At 36.0% G+C, this 20422-nt stretch overlaps 2 protein-coding genes across 2 annotated transcripts; both read right to left on the bottom strand.

The window, feature by feature from the left end:
* Nucleotides 1-6543: 6543 nt before the first annotated feature.
* Nucleotides 6544-10563, bottom strand: LOC110381619 (UDP-glucosyltransferase 2). Its single transcript, XM_049849922.2, has 4 exons — nucleotides 9701-10563; nucleotides 8459-8681; nucleotides 7778-7997; nucleotides 6544-7007 (listed from the first exon to the last, which is right to left on the bottom strand). The coding sequence occupies exons 1-4, from the start codon at nucleotides 10511-10513 to the stop codon at nucleotides 6722-6724; spliced, it is 1542 nt and encodes a 513-aa protein (XP_049705879.2). The 5' UTR covers nucleotides 10514-10563; the 3' UTR covers nucleotides 6544-6721.
* A 2034-nt stretch (nucleotides 10564-12597) lies between these two features.
* On the bottom strand, nucleotides 12598-20209 carry LOC110381618 (UDP-glucosyltransferase 2). The gene is made up of 4 exons (XM_021341969.3): nucleotides 19385-20209; nucleotides 18934-19156; nucleotides 13190-13409; nucleotides 12598-12895 (listed from the first exon to the last, which is right to left on the bottom strand). The coding sequence occupies exons 1-4, from the start codon at nucleotides 20207-20209 to the stop codon at nucleotides 12619-12621; spliced, it is 1545 nt and encodes a 514-aa protein (XP_021197644.3). The 3' UTR covers nucleotides 12598-12618.
* Between the last annotated feature and the right edge of the window lie 213 nt (nucleotides 20210-20422).

Genomic DNA, 20422 nt, shown 5'->3' with positions numbered 1-20422 from the left:
ACAGACTATTTAGTCCAGGTTTCCTCAAGATGTTTTTCTTCACCTTCTATCAGCCATTAGTGTCCAAGATATACTTAGAAAGTACATACAAACTTAGAAAAGTTACATTGGTACTTGCCTGACCTGGAATCGAACCCACGCCCTCATACTCGAGAGATTGGCGCTTTACCCAATAGGCCACCACGACTTTTTTCCTCTGTAGCACCTTCTAATACCTTTCAGCGATATTTATTACTTTAGTAAGTATAATTACAACTTTAGTACAGTGCAGTAAGGAGTACTTGAGCCCTTTTACCTCCTATAAACTTGTATACAGACTCCGTCTGTGTGCAGTTGGAATAATGCACTTCCCGTGTTCTCTCTCAAGCGTGTTCCTTTTACGTCTTATAAAACGATCGTTGTATCTTTTCTATGGTTCAGTTAGGTTTATTTATTGTTTTGTTTTAGTTGGGATTGGGTTTTAAAATAAATTATTTTGCGGTCAATTTAGGTATCTGAGAAAACTATTTCTGTCACCCGGGTAAGGTAAGCTATACCTGTTACTGCCTTTTATAAATCTGTTGAGCCGTTTGTGCGTGAATAATTAATTTACACTCTCACAAATCTTCGCTTTTTAATACATTATTGTGCCAATGGTATCTGCGGTCAGTTAAGTTCTACTTTAACATAAGATACAAGACACATCAAATTATATTTTCAAGTAGCCGTTTTCCCACGTTTTCACTTTTAAATTGGTTGAGTTGTTTCGGAGACTTTAGGGTACCTACAAACATAATGTATGTATGTTTATTCTTTATTATATTAGTATAGAAGACTAATGTCATATCACATATATTTATGTACATATCAGCTCAGAATATTTTTCCAAAAACCTGTGTTTGAAGTCAATCAATACCATTTCAGTCGCACCCCTCGTTAATAAGTCTATTTTAATTCGAAAACAAGTAATATAATATGATCCCAAACTCAAATTATACCGATTTCTAATTTCCGAAACGGTAGTTACTTATCGAGAGGTCGGAGATAAATACCTTACAATTATATCTGCCCTAAATATTTTTGAACAAAATTAATAATTATTATCTGTAAGCTTTGGTAACTTGAATATCGTCAGGATTTAATTCAATAATCAGTTTCTAACTATCCATCCTAAGTTGTATATGAAAAGCTTGCCTTGTAAAAGCTTATTAAAATCTAACATTTTACTTGAGGGCAAGTAACTGAAGATACCTAACTTTCACATAATTTTCTATCAATCAAAGTATTCAAATTAATGAAAATCTCGTACTGTTTAATTTTTGAAGTGTGAGTGGATAACGAATAAGCAGTAGGTCTCTCCTTATTTCTTAAATATTGATAATATTTAAAACCATGGAGAAAGAATCTAGATCTGACGAATAGTAGGCATATATTTTCCCAATTAAAGTTTAAATTCCATGTAATGGGTTGTTACTCTCAACTTTTTAATCTTCATAAAACAATCTTAACTCTTGCTTACCGAGCCTATACATATAAAAAACGTGACAAAACCTAATATTTTTTTAATTACTGCCACGAGAAACATTTTTCTACGCCAACCCTTCAACTCCCACTATAATTCTGTCCCTAGATTCTTAACTTTTAACCTCGTTAAACCCATCTCTTTCTGCCACACTGTATTTTGTATCTACTATCTCTATTACTCTTTCAACATCTGCAAAGTTCAGATCATGGAGAACAAAATGACTAGCGGAGGTGCCATAACGGAAAATCGCCTAAGAAAGTAGCGCGCCAAAATGCGGGTGTGCGGGGGACGAGAAACGATACTGTCTTTGCCTTTATACGCCTTCTTTGGACCCGACTATCTTTTGTAATACCAAAAATTGTTGACAGATGTCTCAAAGAACCCGGACTCCTTAGTTTAACAGTAATTTGACCTAGAAGAAGGTGCTTGACCTACCTGCATTATGGCATCTCTGCTCGCTCATCTTTCCTTACTCCATGTTTCAGAACTAGTCCCACTTGTGCAGTTTACGCGCCTGATAATGAATTAACTTTTGTTTATTTAGACGACCCCTTTGGAGCAGTGGTCACTATGCCGGACTAAAGAACCTGAGGTCCAGGGTTCGATTCTAGGTACGGTCGAGTATGTGTGATGAGCATGACTGCTGGTTGTGTATCACAATTTGTATTTAAAAACATGTTTTATGTAGTTTATCAGATGCGTCGATATTTATTTATTTTTCCCGCTTTATCCCGCGGTTTCACCCGTGTCCCGGGGGAACTTTTTCCCGTTATCGTGTATTAGGTACCTATATACCATACTTGGGGATAGTGTAGCTTTCCAACCGTCAAAAAAAAAACCAAATGGTTCAGTAGTTTCAAAACCTTCAGGCTACAAACAGACAAACAAAAAAAATCCTTTTGATTATATAATTTGTGTAGATTAGGTACTATTTGTCACCATATAACTTGACGTATTTGATGTATAAATAAGTGACATAACTGTGTGTCTACTAAATAGATTGTTAGCTTTGAATTAACTAGCTTGTGGAAGATTGGATTTTGTTCCTGCTTATTTGAGTTCGTAACTTTAAGTAATTAGTTTGTTCGGCTCGTGTTTTGGTTATGAAAATTTAATATTGCGGCGTTATTAGTGTGATGGGAGTCGTACTCCTTAACTATGTCTGACTGTTCGTGTATTATTTTTGAAATAATTAGTGATCATAGATTGAAAATGTGATTTCAACTCTAAGATTCCACTACTGACTATCCTTTAAGTCTAGAATTCTCAGGTTTCCAATCCAGGATGCAAAAATAGTGTTTTTTTTTTTCAAGACTTTGACCGAGGTAGCATTCCCATCATGCATGATCAAGCAATCTTTGTTTCAAGTCCAAATCAAAAACTATCAAGTGGTTTTAAGAAATAACTATGACACTAAAATATGTTGGTTTGATATAGTCCTTTGCTCCTCTGAAGTCAAATAAGGTTGAAGTTTCCATACGTATTTAGTGCCATTTTGACCATCATGAAGTGGCTTAAGGTTCAGAAGCCAGTAAGTCTGACACCAGTCTAACCAAGGGGTATGGGGTTGCCCGGGTAACTGGGTTGAGGAGGTCAGATAGGCAGTCGCTTCTTGTAAAGCACTGGTACTCAGCTGAATCCGGTTAGACTGGAAGCCGACCCCAACATGATTGGGAAAAGGCTCGGAGGATGGATGATCGAGGATAATCAAGTTTACAATTCAATCTGACCCCTCAACCCAGTTACCCGGGCAACCCAATCCCCCTTGGTTGGACTTGATTACCCTCGATGACAAGAAGAATTACTTCGTTGTCTCGTCTGTGTTACTAGACAAGGGTCTAGTGAGAAACATAGGCTAATTTGCTAATATAATATATTATGCTACATTACTAAACCCTAGAGTATATAATATATCTGAAAGGTTAAAATATTCGATCATAAATCACAACCTTAATTATCTGTCTATCAAAAGAAGATCTTATCAAAATAAGTCATTATGATCAGAGCAAGTTCTCAGAAAAATAACATGGCAATATGAGTATGAAGGTTTTATATCATTTTATTTAATGGGTTCCGTACTAATGTGAAAAAATCTGTTGATTTTATTTATAACTAGTTTTTGCTTGTGGTGTCACCCTATTCGTGGGAATTACTTCGTGGAACCGAACTGAAAGAATTTTTCAAATCGGTCCAGTACTTGCTGAGATAAGCGCATTCTAGCAAGAAAACCAACTCTTCAGTTTCATAGCAAAAACTCAGTTCCTTTATTTTATGTACCGTAAATAAAAAAGTCTTGAAATTATTTTAACTTGCTGAAATAAAATTCGTCCGTGGGTACTATAAGTAGGTAATCTCTTTTCTGAGAAAAAATACTTCCTCTCGTTTTTGCATAAACTTCCTTTAGATGCAATTTATTATTTTTGTGGTTTTCCTGTGAAATATAAAGTAAATAATGGAAAACTTTAATTAACATTGCTTTTAAAATTTTCTTCACATTACAAAAAAAAATATTACAGTAAGTAAATAGTTTTTTAGTTTTCTATACTAAGAAAAAAAACAATTAGATATATGTTTATTTCTCTTACACAAAAACTACCAAATCAAAGTTTATGAAACATAGCTCCAATAAATTTTATATATGAGAATGACTTATTAAATAAATTACATTTTATCCGCGTTTAAGAAAAAGTTTCTTCAGGAAGCTGTTTAACAGACGCTAGTCATGACTAGAGTGAAATGTCTGTTGTCTTACGGAACCCTAAAAGCGTAATAACGTATAATAACATGACGGCGGGGTTTATTAAAGTCATGACGCGCGGTGGCGAGCTTACGACTCGCAGCCAGATGTCACTCTGTTCTCTTACATGTCTTATGTAGTTTATTGTACTGTGTCATTAGTTGTTATTTATTTATTTATTTTGTTTATAATATGGTAAATTGCATCTTATTTACAGCAGGTTTTTTATTGACAACCCCTTTTTATTAACAATCCCGAACCTTTTCGCAACTACAAGTTGATATAGATATGATGAGTTGTAATATTGCTTAAAAAAAGACAAGGAATTAGCATTGCGAAGTGTCAGACTGTAAGAAAATTTTTGTCGTCAAAATGTCGGTTTTTAAAGATAAAAAAATAACTTTAAGTAAGCGACGTTAATAAAATTAATAAGATAGTTTGGTCTGCAAGTTTCACTGGCGGCTTTTCCTCTAACTTGTCTAATTACACTGGCAGTGGTACTGAACGAACCGGGCAATACCTACCAAACGGTTTTTCCGCTCGGTAAATCCGCTTGTGTGAAGAGGCTGTAAAATTATTTCAGAGTGAAACCACAGTAACTCTCTAGTATCCCAGTAAATAATCCTCGTTAAATCTTAAGCTAATTAATAATAAATACCTTTTGTCTGTCTGTCAATAACATGTGTCTTCGAGTCCTGAGACTGTCAGATGAAAAGGGTTGACGTTTGTACAAAGGATTAGAGCATTAATTTACTTCGCACTTCTGTAGCTAGTCTATGAAAGGTACTATTGCTTATATTTGGTATTGAATTACAAACATTGATAAGCAAAACCTTACAAATTATATGCTGCAGATTTCAATAACTTATCTGTTGATGTGCTTTCTAGGGATGTTACATTCCTATCTCTTGTTAGCATCTTCATAGATAGACAGGTTATTGAAATCTACCGATAGAATAATAAATATTCGTGGCTTAGTATTTTTTGATAAGTCCGGTCATAATAACCAACAACTGCTAAGAAGATAGGCGATGATTGTGAAAATGATGCTATATGGGCAATAAAATTAGGATAATATCGGAATGATGATGATTGTTGAACTTACATTTACAATTATGTTTCAAATTTCAAAATATTTTCTATAATTTCATCAATTTGTAGCATATGGATTCTTATTCACTGATGGCTATGAAATCAACAGACATGTATATTTTAGTTTAAAGATAAAAATATCTTATCTATCTATAAAATAATCATACTAATAATCCTGCTAACAAAATTAATTATTTAATAACTTTGACCGTGCAGGGTCAAGGCCGTCCAATGCCGCCATCAATCAGAGCAATTATACGAAACAAGTTCAAAATGTCCTTCCGAAAATAATTAACAATTTCTGTAGATTATTTAATTAATAAATGGACTCACAGAATGTTAATCTTGTAATTTTGTTTCCAAGTTTCTCATTATCTCTTTATTTAATTAAGTTGATTGCCCCTTTATATTATTAGGTAGGTACGTTTCTTTGAAAACGGAAAAGATGAGAAGTGGAAGATTGTCATGGTATGGGCATGTAATGAGGAGGGATGGTACGCATGCAAAAAAGTGTGTGCTAAGTATGAATGTAGATGGATGGAGAGGAAGACCTAAGAAAAGATGGATGGACTGCATGAAAGATGACATGAATAGGAAGAGAGTGAGTGTCAGTATTACGAGTGACATTGGAAAATGGAAGAGGATGACATATTGCGCCGACCCAAAATAAAATTGGGAGTTCATCTTTGAGTTCACGACAAAATGGCAGACGAAAATCTTGTTTATTTTTTTATTGCTTTGATTTTATGTGCGTTTCTGATATGAGATTGTGAATTCTTTGAAATCCAATATTGGTGAAATATATGCCAATATTAACTCCAGGAGTTTGTTTGTTTGCTTTGACGCGCTAATCTCAGGCACTATAATACCGATTTCGTTAAGTGATGGATAGCCCAACTGAACCGGCTTGAAAAGTTAGATAGCCCAATAATGGATGAAGGCCATAAGCTGCTTTTTTCCAGGTGCGGGAAATAGTTCCATTGGGATGCGGATGAAACTGCTGAATTAAGGCAGTACCTACTACATATGTATACTTTCAATTCAAAGTACTTTTTATAACAGTTATAGGTTAGGCTATTTCTGCAACCTCTGGTAATATGATTGGATAAAAACATTTCAGGAAATAAAGTATACCTGCTGTTAATTTTTCTCTGAAGACGAAGATGACAAACATGCGTAATTCAAGGAAAAAATGATTAAAACAAGCTAATATATTTTGGAAAATTATAATTTACGCAGAAATATCCAATGCTTAGATTTTCTACAAAATTCCCTCGTGTTACAGGTAAACATAACATTATTTTCCTTAATAATATAAATTGTTTCTTATAATATTAGCTATAAGCAAGTATCACATTTTGTCCTTACCAAAAGCATTTACGAATCTTTCAATTCTTCTTAACTTTTCTACTGACTGGCTTCGAAGTAATAGACATCCACAAATAGTATACTATACCTAATAATACTGAGACTAAGCCTAATATGACTGAAAGTACAGTAAGAACTAGTTCTAGCTCTAAGTACTGCGTCCACGACATATTGGCGGCGGGAGAGCGCAGATGTCGCGCGCCGCCGTGACGCAGCACGTGCTCCGTCCACCACACTGCACGCTCCAACGGTGTCATTGGCTGGTCGTACATGAGTTGTCCTAGCTTCACAATGTTTTCACGATAGCTGAAATAAAACAAAAAATAAGGATAAGTTTATTGCTGTTCTGATTTGTTTGCTAACTTCCAAAATTATGACATCTGGACGGTATTTATTTTTCCAGAGCTGGACAAGCAACGCCCGTTGATGATGAGTTTAGTCTCTACATAACATAGGTATGTATGCAAATTCCTACAGTTTCTACGAGTAGCCTTGCTTGTCTTAACTTGTCTACTTATGGACTACAAAACTGTCACTATCGAACTAACTGTCCTTCTACCCTTATCCCATTTTTACTTTTGTGTTTCTTCATACGTCTTTTTGCCGTTTTCGTGACGTGCCGTCATCTCACAGTCAAAATCAGTCCTAACTTACTATTGCGCACACTCGTCAAATGACTGATTTTCGAGAGGCAACGTTATTCGATAAGTGCTGTAACTATGCCATAAACAGATGGTACTTGAAATCTAATAATAGCCAATAGTACAATTTGTTACATCTATCTATCGATGTGCGATATGGTGTACATCAATTAGGATTTTATCGTAATTAGTGCGTAAGTACTTTAAGTACTGTCTATCAAAGTTATTGAGAATCATGAGATAGTGGGTATTTCCACTGCCCTAATTACGTAATTTTTTTAATCAATTACCCTTATATTATCGTCTAGACTAGTCGCTATGTAATGCGCTATGTTACTGGAATGAAATTTGTCAGATCCTAAAAATTCTGCTTTTCTCTTAGTTACTTCAAAAACTCTTGCAACGCCATCTTAATCAATAACGTCATTTACCCACCTTTTATTTCCAACAACAGTCTTGATAGCATTCTTAAGTTGCTGCTCAGATAGCTCATCCAAGTCAAGTTTGACTCCAATCTTATGGTGCACATATTTCTCTGTATTGTACCATTGATCAGCAACTATAGGGAGACCAACCATAGGTACTCCTGCCGATATAGCTTCATCTGTTGATTGTAGACCTCCTTGTGTTATGAATGCTTTGACGTTCGGATGTCCTGAATGAACGGGTTCAATTTAAAATTTGCATTAACATACATCATCATCCATGCTATGAGAATTATCAGACAGATAAGTAAAATGAATAACATTACTATAGTTTGATGACAATGATTCGTTTTGGAAATTGCTTGTTGCTGGGCTAATTCTAGGTAGTCAAGTTAAGTAAGAAGTAGGATAAATATAAGAACTGTTGGTAAGATTTTTTACATTATTAACTGTGCTTCGGAGGGCACATTTAACATCCTTAGTACTCGTTACGGATAGTCAGAAGCCAGTAAGTCTGGGAGCAATCTTACCAAGGGGAAACTGGATTGAGGAGGTCAGATAGGTAGTCGCTCCTTGTAAAACACTGGTACATAGCTGCATCCGTCGAGGGAAAAGGCTTGGGGGACGATGATGATGATTTCAATTCAGTTCAAACCAAAGGGACAATAATGAAAATCCTTCAGATACTCACTTAAAAGATCAGGCTGTGGCAGCCACTTGGATATCCTAATGTTGCTAGTACGTCCAGGGAGTTCATCTTTGTCATATTTCCAGAGGAAGTCATAAGGAAGTTCAGAGAAGACTTTGATGAACATCTGTACCCTCTCTGGCGGGAATAGTGAGGGTTGAATGTTGGTGCCGAAGCTCACGTATATTACACCGTTCTTTGAGGAGTCTAAGTAAGATTTGAGATCCTGTAAATAAGTATGATTTTAATAAGATACCAGAAAATCGAAATTGAAAATACCTACTCTGTTTAAATGTGCTAGAATGTCGCTATGGTCATTGTTACTTCTGTGCAGAATTATGGATTGCAAATTTTGCCTTATATCAATCACAGTCAACAGAAACCGCGATATTTTATACACACATAATTTTTTTTTTTTTGTTTCTAATATAATGTGAATATGCAATATCTCCTCATCTCTTCTATTTTCCACATTTCGTTAATTACATAAACATTTCGGCATGTTCTAAACTTTAATGGCAGTCTATTGTTTTTATTCGTTATTGACATTGAATCTATATTTAGCAGTCGTTTGTTAACCTTGAACGAATCATCTGGCGCTTGTTAGTAGTTACTTCATATTTGTTTACACTCAATCATTTATGTAATATTGTTTTATCTGCAAAGAACTTCTGGTACATTCTGATAGCAATTGATAACATTATGTTTATGTTATAGTATCTTTATATAAATAAAAATACTCAGTTATGATATGATGCTTGAATTGCTTCCGTGTTAACCAATAACAACCTTATCACTATAAATACAAGGTAGTTTGTAATCAGGAAAGGTTTCTATAACAAATACTTTTTTACTAGAATAGTTAGCCAGTTTTTGCAAGACTCCGCGCTATGTTATTTCGACAAGTGTTACTATCTCACTTCTATTTTGCATCAGTAAGAACCAACCTCTCGAGTATGAGGGTGTGGGTTCGATTCTCCAGGTCAGGCAAGCACCAATGCAACTTTTCTAAGTTTGTATGTACTTTCTAAGTAATCTTAGACACCAATCGCTGATAAAAAGGTGAAGGAAAACATCTTGAGGAAACCTGGACTATATAGTCTGAAATCAATAACCCGCATTGAGCAAGCGTGGTGATTAATGCTCAATCCTTCTCCGTGTGAGAGGAGGCCGTAGCCCAGCAGTGGGACGATAAAAAGGCTGTAACAGAAGTAGCTACTATGTTAGAGTAATTATATAGCTTACCTTTGGCAATTCTTTCGGTGGCATCTGATGCAATCCACCCATGTACACAACACTGGGAGGAGCTGGACGATTTCCCTCCCACATCCGATGAGTATTCAAAAACAACATATCAACATTATCTCTCAACTCTTTCACAGTTGGAGCATTATCCCCAAAAAGTCTCTTAGCCATTTCATACTCTAAAACATCAGATTCTCTCATAACACCTTCTAAACTATAAAAATTCCACAATTCTTCTAATTTGTTCCATTTGGTCATGTTGTACAGTTTCTGGCTAAAACTGTTTGGATACAGCAAAGGATGCCATGCTGCTCCTATCGTCTCCACATTGAAATTCATAGGACCAAATGAAGATATCTGAATCACTGGCGCTTTGAATATGTGTGAGACTATCAAAGCTGGTGCCACTGCTTCCAAGAACAGCAAGTCAAACTTTTCTTCTTTTATCAGTCTTTGCACTTCATCGACTTGCAATTGTTTTTCCACTAGCTGAACCATCATTTGGAAAGCTATCCTCGTTTGAGTGGTTGGGCTTGTGGTACCAGAAGTATATTCATACAGCTTCCTCCAAATCCCATAAGAAATATCGTGGACATCAATTTCTGTTAGATTTGCAGGTGTTCCTCCTTTAGGGAAGGAGGGATTTGGTGTGATGACCGTGACTTCATGTCCTCGCCTGGCAAGTTCTTGAGTGAGAGGACGAAATGCTACTTGATGACTGATAGACGGTACTGGGAACATAGCCAGTATTTTCGCCGCATCGTTGAATGTGATTAATAAAGTAAATATTAAAAACGATTGAGCGTACATCATTGGATGAGTGGCTTGGATTGTTGTGATGATATTATTAAATGAACTTCCTTATATATTGCTAGCGTAAACCGGTTTGATTAGCATGTGTGTGTGAATTATGATGTAATTCGTACGTTATCTTTGAAAGTATTTTGAGATACCCGGCAGATAGTAGATATGTTTTCTGATGAATAAGATCTTTTTAGTTAAAATATTAAATAATACGATTTTGATCAGGTTTCTGGTACTAGGTATCTTTCTATTTTTAGGGCTATATTTTTAGTGTTTTTGAACATTCTATTGGCATTTATTTACAAACAAAAGGAAAATTATTTGTTTTATTTCACAATATTTCATTATTCACGCTTACTGTTGCTAATTGATTTATCTTATCGTAGACAGTAACATCAATTTTTGACTTAAATTCAATAAATTGGTTTTAGGGTTCTCCAATTGCCGATTTTTTTCAATATACCCTGTGTAAGCGTTTTTGCTCATTATAGGAGAATAAAAAATGATAAGTTTATTTTAGAATGAACGCAATATAATTTTTGACTTCCCATAGAAGTTCCTTAATAAAAGTATGTAAGATTTCAGATTTCAGAAAGTCCCTGCCAAGGTTTACAAAAATACTCTCAGGTACCGATCTACTGTAGCATTTTATATCCATAAAATTATTTTTTAGGCATAACATATTATTTAATCTTTGCGGTGTAAATAGGCATAGGTTTATACAATTGTAATTAACTAATTAATTTAGTTTGAAATACATTATGCAGATACTTAGGTATATTGTTACTGTTAGGTACCTTAAAATAATAATTTGCATTACTAGAGTATGTTAATCAGACAACTAGACTGTAGTTTTAACTTAAAATATTCATAACATCTGGTACAAATTTGAAGTTAGGTAATGAATAATTTAGTTATATTAAAACAATGTTATTATCTTTGGAAGATACCTGGAATTGTTAAAAGTATTTCATAATATTACGCAATGTTGTGTAATACAAGATTCTATTAGGATAGTTATGATTATCTAGCTCCAAATATTGAGTGTAATGCAAAGGTTTTTATTGTGCAATATAAAAATACATATTTTTTTAAGACTTCTTGTAGGTAGTCTAAAAATAAAGAAGATTAGAGTTTTTATAGTTTTTTTTTTTTTACTAATATATTTTCGTTTTCCGATCATCTCATCGTCTTGTCTCTCCCGTCTTAACAGCAGGTTCTCTGAGTGGAGAAATTATATTACTTGTTTTGAAACTACTCTGCGTTTGTGGACTTTGAGCCAAAGGGTACATTTTGAATGTTAGCCGCGGCTTGTGCGATCGGCTGTTGGCATTCAAAACGTTCCTTAATGTGAGCAGTTGAATTTGTAGCTTATGATTTGTTCATATATTTTTATGTATTGTATGATATTTTCCTAATTAAAAGAAGAAAGAAAAGAAGATAATACTGTAAAAAATAAAAACACATATGAAACGCAAGTAAAACATGGATCGGCAGGTTATCTTTTAACCACTTTATTTCCAAATTGATAACAACAGATGTTTCATACAGTGGTGTAATTGTTATCTTCGCAAAGTTATCAGATAAACAATTTGTCTGTTTATCAATACTATTCATGACCAAGGTCATTTCATTGAATGTTCAGTATAATGTACTTAGTGGAATTATTTGACCTATTAAGATATTCTGAGCGTCTATCAGAATGAACGTGACTTTTGATTTCAAGGGCGAAACCTTGAAAATTATAGAGCCTCACATTAGTATCTTTTCATCAGAATGGAACAAACAACTGCTGAAGATGTTGATTTTTGTTTATATTTAACTAGCTGTTTTACGCGGTTTCACCCGCATCACCCTGGGTTCCCTGGGACTTATTTCTGTATCCGTATAAAATTCCGTTATATTACTATTTTTTCCATCATATATTTATTTATCAAAATTATTTTGTTCTTTTACATGGAGACTAGTATGATTAGTTAAAAGTTGTAACAAACCGTGACTGTTTCAAATCACAACAATAAGAAGACCAACTTCACTTTGTATCTAAGCCGAAAATTATAACAATATTTGAAAGTAAATTAAACTCTAAGGACTAAAATCAACATGTTTATTCATCAAGCAGCCTTGAGTTTCTTTGAAGTCACATAATTTATACAAACATAATAAACAAGGCTTATGAATATAAATACTAGAATTAGGAAAGTAATAAGAAGTGTTAGAACTACTTCGAAGTCTAGATAGTTTGTCCACGACATGTTGGCGGCGGGAGAGCGCAGATGTCGCGCGCCGCCGTGACGCAGCACGTGCTCCGTCCACCACACCGCACGCTCCAACGGTGTCATTGGCTGATCATTCATCAATGTTCGAAGTTTTACTACGTTGCGACGATAACTGGTATGAAACAAAATATATTGGATCGTCTTCGTAGACTAATTTTAAGGAATTAACTTTCAAGACTACAGTGAAAACCCGTGATGATATAAATAGGTTGAACAAGTCGTGTAGCGAGCTGAATGAAATCAGAAGTTAAAATCAATTTACATAAAAGTATTTATTCTTTTGACCTGATCAAATCTTCGTCTTTGTATTTTGTTTTCTATAGGTACCACTGCTGGGCTAAGGTCTCCCCTATAACCTTACATCTATTTATTTCGTGTTTTCAATAAAAAAAATGATATGACATACCTTTCATCACCAATAACTGTTATGATAGCATTCCTAAGTTTATCTTCTTCCAAAGTTTCCAAGTCTACTTTGATTCCAATTTTGTGATACTCATATCTTTCTACATTGTACCATTGATCACCCAGCATTGGAATTCCAACCATTGGCACTCCTGCCGTTATAGCTTCGTCTGTTGATTGTAGACCTCCTTGTGTTACGAATAGTTTTATATTTGGATGCCCTGGAATATTTTTACCATCTTTAAGTTAGGTGTCGTTGTGACTTTGTCATCTAAGTATCTGCCTAAGGACAAATATGTAGCTTCGATTCCTGGTCAAGCCAGTACCAGTTAAAGTTGTGCATAGCTTTATGTTCATTTTAAGTGCATTTTGGATAGTAATCAATAACTAACAAAGAAAGAAAACATCAGTGATCAAAACTGGATGTAAAACTCTGAAATTAATTATCCGGTATACGCGATGATTAACGTTTCTGATATGTATGAGAAGAAGTCTGTACTCTACAATTTGAATAAAAAATACAAAGGCTGACAATGATTAATCAGTTCTAATCTTCTAAATCTTTGGTAAACTAAAGCGTAAACACACAGACATAAACAAAAGAGCATATACATTAATTACCCTCTAAGATTACGTAACACAGATTAATACACACACAATACCATGTGGGTAGGAGTGACAGTTAGACGTGTTTTTTGCTGCTTATATTTATTATTTATTTAAAATTAGAAATTCCAGTATTTTGATAATTACATGTATTGATTTGGCTCTTTAACTCACCTTTCATCACTTTTCTATTATAAACACTCCGTTTAACAACACTACAACTTCAATATGGACAACAAACTTGCACAGAGCATGGCTGACTTGGAGAAACTCTTTGGTTCCCGTATGCAAGACTATGAAGACAAGCTGCTGAAGATTGCTGCTGGCAGTGCTCCAAAGCACCCTGACTTGGCGTCGCTTTCTTCTGAATTCATCGAATTTAAAAGTTTTGTGTGTCAATCTCTGACTCTCCTGAAAGCACAGATTGAGCTTGTTTCCCGTGCTCTTGACAAACACGAAACCGCCATGCGAAGGAAGATCCTGCTGTTCCATGGTATTCCGGAGAAGGCCAATGAAAAGCTCAACGAGACTGTTCTGGACATTGTTGTTAAGCGCATGAAGTTGGACGATGCCTGCCTGGACATGTTTGAGGTGTGCCATAGACTTGGAGCCTCGCAGGGTAAAACCAGGCCTGTGCTCGTGCGCTTTAAGGACATGGAGCATCGTCGAGTTCTTTGGGACAACAAAACTTCACTCAAAGGCTCGGGTATTACTATATCCGAGTTTCTGACTAAGACCCGTCATCAGGTTTTTGTTGCTGCTCGGAAACACTTCGGGATCAGTAGCTGCTGGTCGGCGGAGGGAAAGATCATCGTTCAAGCGGCAGATAAATCTCGTCGCAAGATCTCCAGTATGGGTGAGCTAGACGATCTCATTGCATTGTTTCCCGCTAGTGTCGGTGCAGTGACTGCTGGAGGTAGTGCGTTGCCTTCAGTGGCTAGCATTTCTCCAAAACCTGATGCAAAGAAGGCGAAGGTGCTGAGGAAGACGCGTCGCTAAATGTTGTTTTAATTATCACTTTCTACTTTCCGCTTTAACCTTTTAATTTTATAGTTCCTTTTTGTGTGTCATACTTTTTGTGCGTGTAACGTCGGTACTAAGTAGTTTCTTGTTTTCATTTAATGTCGGTAGCTAGTTTTTCTTTATTTTTTTTCTAAATTGTGTTAATTTTGTTTCCATTGTATGACAACAATGACAAGTGGTTCTGTTTGACAATGACAGTTCCATTTGACATTATTTTATTGTTATTCTCGCTTAGCTTACCGACGTCTGTCCTTTTATTTGTGTTGCCACTTTTCCTTATTTATTTTTCTACTGTTATTCTCGTCTTGTTTGTTTTTTTTTTTTTTTCTATTATTATTTGTATATTCTTAGTCAATGTAGCGTGTATTGTACTGTTTGTTTAAGTCTCTTGCTTTTTGTGACTGTTGTGTGGTGAGTTAAAATAGCCGAGAGTTATTGATACTTTATTTTTTATTATTATTATTTTTTTTAATATTATCTTTATTGTATATCTATGGATGATTTCAGCTTGGATGATAGTTTTTTCTCTTGCTCTTCTACTTCCGACAGTTTTGTCAGTGTGGATAGCGACTCGTCTGCCCCTCTGACATTGGGTGATCAGATCTCCTCACTTCTAGCTCCTTATCCCAACAATTTCAACATAGCCCACATAAATGCTCAAAGTGTTCCTGGTCACTACTCCGACCTTCTGGCATCTATTGACAGTGCGCACCTCGATGCTTTGTTGATTTCCGAGTCTTTTTTAAAACCTTCACTTCTATCTACTCACTATGCCCTCCCTGGTTTCGTTCTGGTTCGAAATGACAGAACTGGAAAGGGAGGTGGGGGCGTCGCCATGTACTTGCGGGCCGATGTCCCGTTTAAGATCGTCAGTGCTTCGCCTTCATTGTACTCGGAATCAGCAGAGCATCTATTTCTTGAAATTCTCCTCAATCACACCAAGATACTTCTTGGAGTATTATATAGTCCTAATCTTAATGTAAATTACTTTGACATGTTAGACTCTCTGTTATATGATTATTGTCCCTTGTACGAGCATGTGGTTATCATGGGTGACTTTAACACTTGTTTGCTTAAGGATGACAGTCGAGCGTATAAACTTAAATCTCTCCTTTCTTCTTTCAATCTTAGTATTTTACCTCTTTCTGCTACTCACCACTTTCCCAATTGTACTCCTTCCTTGTTAGATCTTATGATTGTATCTAAGATCAGCAATGTTTCTTTTCACGGACAGCTTACTGCTTGTTTTTCCTACCACGATTTCATCTTTCTGTCTTACAGGATTCGTCCTCCTAAGCGAAAGCCACAGTACCTTTTCCTTCGGAATTACAAGGGCATTGACTTGGAGGCGTTGAAGCGTGATGCAGATCTCATTGACTGGTCCTGTATTTTTGAGAACGACAGCATCAACGATATGGTTAACTGCTTCAACGCTAAATTGCTAAATTTGTTCGACAGCCACGCCCCTATTCGTCGAGTTAAAGTAAGGAATATTCCGGCTCCTTGGCTCACGCCTGCTATCAAGGAATTGATGGCCAGTCGTGACAGGGCGAAGAGGAGGCTGAAGCGTAGTCCGTCTGAGCGCAACCTCACAGCGTACAAAACTTTACGTAACCGCTGCAGTCGAATGTGCAGAGATGCTAAGAGACGCTACTTCCACAATTCTCTTGATAACCGTAATCCTTCTGAGGTTTGGAAATTTTTAAAAACTATCGGTATCGGTAAAACTGCGGCTGCTCCCAGTGGTGACACTGACGTGTGTGCTCTTAACAATCACTTCTCCTCTCCTCCTGTTCGTTTGGGTGCGCACGTCAGGGCCAATACTCTGAGCAGGCTGGCTAGTGTGCCGTTGCCTGATTGCCCTCCTTTCGAATGGTGTGCTGTGACTTTAGATGATGTGAAAAAGTCTATTCTTTCGATTTCGTCTAATGCAGTTGGCAACGACGACATATGCTCAAGAATGATTTCCCTCACTCTTTCCTCTGTCCTTCCTGTTTTGACTCACATTTTAATTTTTCATTGTCCTCCGGCTCCTTTCCCGATCTATGGAAAGCAGCTATTGTTCTTCCTTTGCCCAAAATTTCAAATCCTATAGCTTTGACAGATTTTAGACCCATCTCCATACTCCCATTCCTTTCTAAAGTTCTTGAGCATCTAGTTCACCGTCAACTGACTGCGTATATAGACAGAATGGATCTGCTGAGTCCGTTTCAATCTGGCTTTCGGCCTGGTCACAGTACATCAACGGCATTGTTGAAGGTCACTGATGACATTCGCCTCGCGATGGAGAACAAATCTCTCACTTTACTCATCCTTCTTGATTTTAGCAGTGCCTTTAACTCTGTTGACTTTGATATTCTACTTGGTATTCTTAAATCTATAAATATTTCCCCTTCCACCCTAAGTTGGTTTGATTCTTATTTAAAAGGCCGTTCACAAAGTGTTCGCCTTGATAACTTGACCTCTGGCTGGTGCAATCTCACTGCGGGTGTACCTCAAGGTGGCGTTCTCTCTCCTCTCCTGTTTTCTATTTTCATTGACTCTGTCACAAAGGTCATTTCTTCCCACTTCCATCTCTATGCAGACGACTTGCAGCTCTACAGACATTTTCCTTGTGCAGATGCAGCAGCTGCTGTTACTGCCATGAATCATGACCTGGATGCGATTGGTGATTGGGCGCAGTCCTTTGGGCTGCAAATTAATCCCAGGAAGTCTCAGGCTATGATCATTGGCAGCAGATACATGCGTAGCAGGTTAGATGTTGCATCACTACCACCTCTAAGTTTGAATGGGGTTCAGATTGACTACGCTAATACAGCAAAAAACCTGGGTATTACACTTGATATAAACTTATCGTGGACAGCTCAAGTCAATGAAGTTAGTCGTAAAGTTTACTGCACTTTCCATGCGCTGAAATGCCTTCAATACTTTTTGCCCTTGAAAACCAAAATATCTCTTGCGCAGACTCTCATCCAACCCATCATAGATTACGCCGATGCCTGTTATCTGGATGCCACTGAGGAGCTTTTAAATAAACTTGAGCGCTTGCAAAATCTTTGTATACGTTTTGTTTTCAATCTTAAAAAGTATGATCATGTCTCACACTTTCGCAAGGAACTCAAGTGGCTCCCAATTCGTCTTCGCAGGAACACTCGCATTTTGTGTCTTCTTTTTAATATCCTCTTTAATCCTAAATCTCCTTCGTACCTGCGGGAACGTTTCTCCTTTCTTCGCTCACCTGATGCGTCCTGCAGGACACATCTCAAATCCCTTCTTAAATTCCCTTCCCACTCCACTGACTTCTACTCCTACTCCTTCACCGTGCACGCTGTACGGCTGTGGAATAAGTTGCCGCCTGAGGTGAGGAGCTGCCAGACTGTTGCTGTGTTTAAACGCAAGCTGAAAGAACACTATCTTTCCTCTCTGTCATAGATGTATATAGTATTTATTTTATATTTATATATATATGTATTTAAGTAGTTTATGTTAGTGATTATATATTGGTTATATCTTCTTTCTTTTTACACTGTCTATCTGTACCTATCTCTTCTATTTCTAACTCTCCCATAACGGGCCTGCTGGAAGAAATTTCATTAGAGATAAGCTGTGCCCTTGTACAATTTTTTCCTATTATTTATTATTGTTTGTGTTCTATGTGTACAAAAGTGTTAAATAAATAAATAAATAAATAAATACACGAGGAAACGCAAATACAGCTACAAATTATGCAAGCTCATTATTATTTCAATCTCACTCATTCAATATTCGACGATTTAATCCACAAATAATTCCTTGCTAAATGAACATGCAAGGGGAATAGTCTAATTTTCAAACAAATTAGGTTTTCGAACTAATTGAATTGATTCACGCTTCGATAGATTAATTTCAATTTATTTCTATGTAAGATCTTCCTTGTGGTAACCGACAATTTTAAGTGTAAAACATTTATTGTAGTCCGTGCAATTACCAAAACCGTATTCATTTACGAGCTTTATATAGGTATAGAAAATAAGTGCGAAAAATTATGTTTATGAATCGAAGCAACCAGAAGGGAAAGGAAGTGGGAACGTATAACACCAACAAGATCAATGCTCTTAAATTATAGAAATAACTTACGGAGAAGGTCTGATTGTGGCAACCACTTTGATATTCTAATATTCTCAGCACGTCCAGGTAATTCTTGTCCATCCCACTTCAATAGTATGTCATAAGGAAGCTGAGATAAGACATTTACCATTTTCTTTACATCACCAGCCAATAACTGATTGGTATCCACATTTGTGCCAAAACTTATGTAGATGACACCATGTTTGGAGTTATCTAAAAAGGACTTTAGTTCCTGTGAAATAATAAATAGGTCATTTAACAATTTACTCAACTTTAAATTCTGTCGGTGAAGTAAAGTAGGACCTCTTAAAATGATGAAGGGCAATTGTCTTATTCGTAGATACTTAGAACCTCTCATCAGTTCAAAAACTTAAAGGTGCATACAATGATTGTCCTATACTCAACAAAACCTATTCTCCAAGAATACAAACTAATGTAACCGGGATATACTGGTACTTACCTCCGGCAACTCTTTGATAGGATTTTGGTGCATTCCACCCATATACACGACATTAGGTGGTACAGGGCGAATACCTTCAAACACTGGATGCACATTTAGGAACAACATATCCACATTCTTATACAATTCTGATAAAGGCGGTATATCTGCTCCAACATGTCTTATAATCTCTTCAGATTCTATATCTTCATAATACTTGAACAAATGATGGAATAAATAAAATTTTACAATTTCCTTGTTCTTCTCCCAACTTGTTAGATTATTGCTTCTTTGTCGAAACATGTTAGGGTATAGAATTGGATGAACGGGAGCTCCTAAAGCTGCTAAATTACCAGGCATAGCTCCAAAAGAACTTATTTGAATCACAGGAACATTGTAAATATGAGAATATAACAGTGCTGGTCTTACACACGCTTCTAGAAACAACAAATCAAACTTCTTCGTTTTATCTTTAACCAATTTTTGTACTCCATTACTATGAAATTGTTGGATAACAATGTCTAGTATAGTTGTAAAATATGTTTCAACTTGTAATTTCAAATCGTTTCGATCTCCTTCAAATACTACTTTTACTAGTTTGTCCCTCCATAGATCATATGATATATCATGGACATTTATTTCTGTTATATTAGGTGGTGCCTCTCCTTTTTCAAATGCAGGATCTGTGGTTATAATAGTGACTTCATGTCCTCGTTTAGCTAGTTCTTGAGTTAAGGGTCGAAAGACAACTTGGTGACTTATAGATGGTGTAGGAAACACAGCTAATATTTTTGCTCCTGTAGTAGCACTCACTAATACACTCACTATTGAAAAAATTGACAACATGTTGACACTTTGAAAGAAACCTTCATACTGTCTTATGACTTTTTTGAAAACATTAGATTCCACGTAATTAAGGAAATTATTATTATTTGTAAAATGTCTTCATTGTTTTATGCAAAGCCTTTTTTTATACGTCACGTCTTGGTACATTCAAACTTGAGAAAAGTTTTGGATACTGTCAGTTTACTACTATTTGAAATAGACAAAATTATGCGT

The sequence above is a fragment of the Helicoverpa armigera genome, chromosome 24, assembly GCF_030705265.1.
Source record: "Helicoverpa armigera isolate CAAS_96S chromosome 24, ASM3070526v1, whole genome shotgun sequence".
In the NCBI taxonomy this organism is placed as follows: Eukaryota; Metazoa; Arthropoda; class Insecta; order Lepidoptera; family Noctuidae; genus Helicoverpa; species Helicoverpa armigera.
Note: the sequence above shows the minus strand (reverse complement) of the source record. Positions and strands in the feature narration are given on the sequence as shown.

Coding starts and splice junctions, on each gene's coding strand:
- LOC110381619 (XM_049849922.2), bottom strand. CDS start 10,513: ATGATGTACGCTCAATCGTTTTTAATATTTACTTTATTAATCACATTC. Junction 8,682..9,700: donor CACCGAAAGAATTGCCAAAG/GTAAGCTATATA, acceptor ACTTATTTACAG/GATCTCAAATCTTACTTAGA. Junction 7,008..7,777: donor ACTGTTGTTGGAAATAAAAG/GTGGGTAAATGA, acceptor GTTTTATTTCAG/CTATCGTGAAAACATTGTGA.
- LOC110381618 (XM_021341969.3), bottom strand. CDS start 20,209: ATGTTGTCAATTTTTTCAATAGTGAGTGTATTAGTGAGTGCTACTACA. Junction 19,157..19,384: donor CTATCAAAGAGTTGCCGGAG/GTAAGTACCAGT, acceptor ATTATTTCACAG/GAACTAAAGTCCTTTTTAGA. Junction 12,896..13,189: donor ACAGTTATTGGTGATGAAAG/GTATGTCATATC, acceptor GTTTCATACCAG/TTATCGTCGCAACGTAGTAA.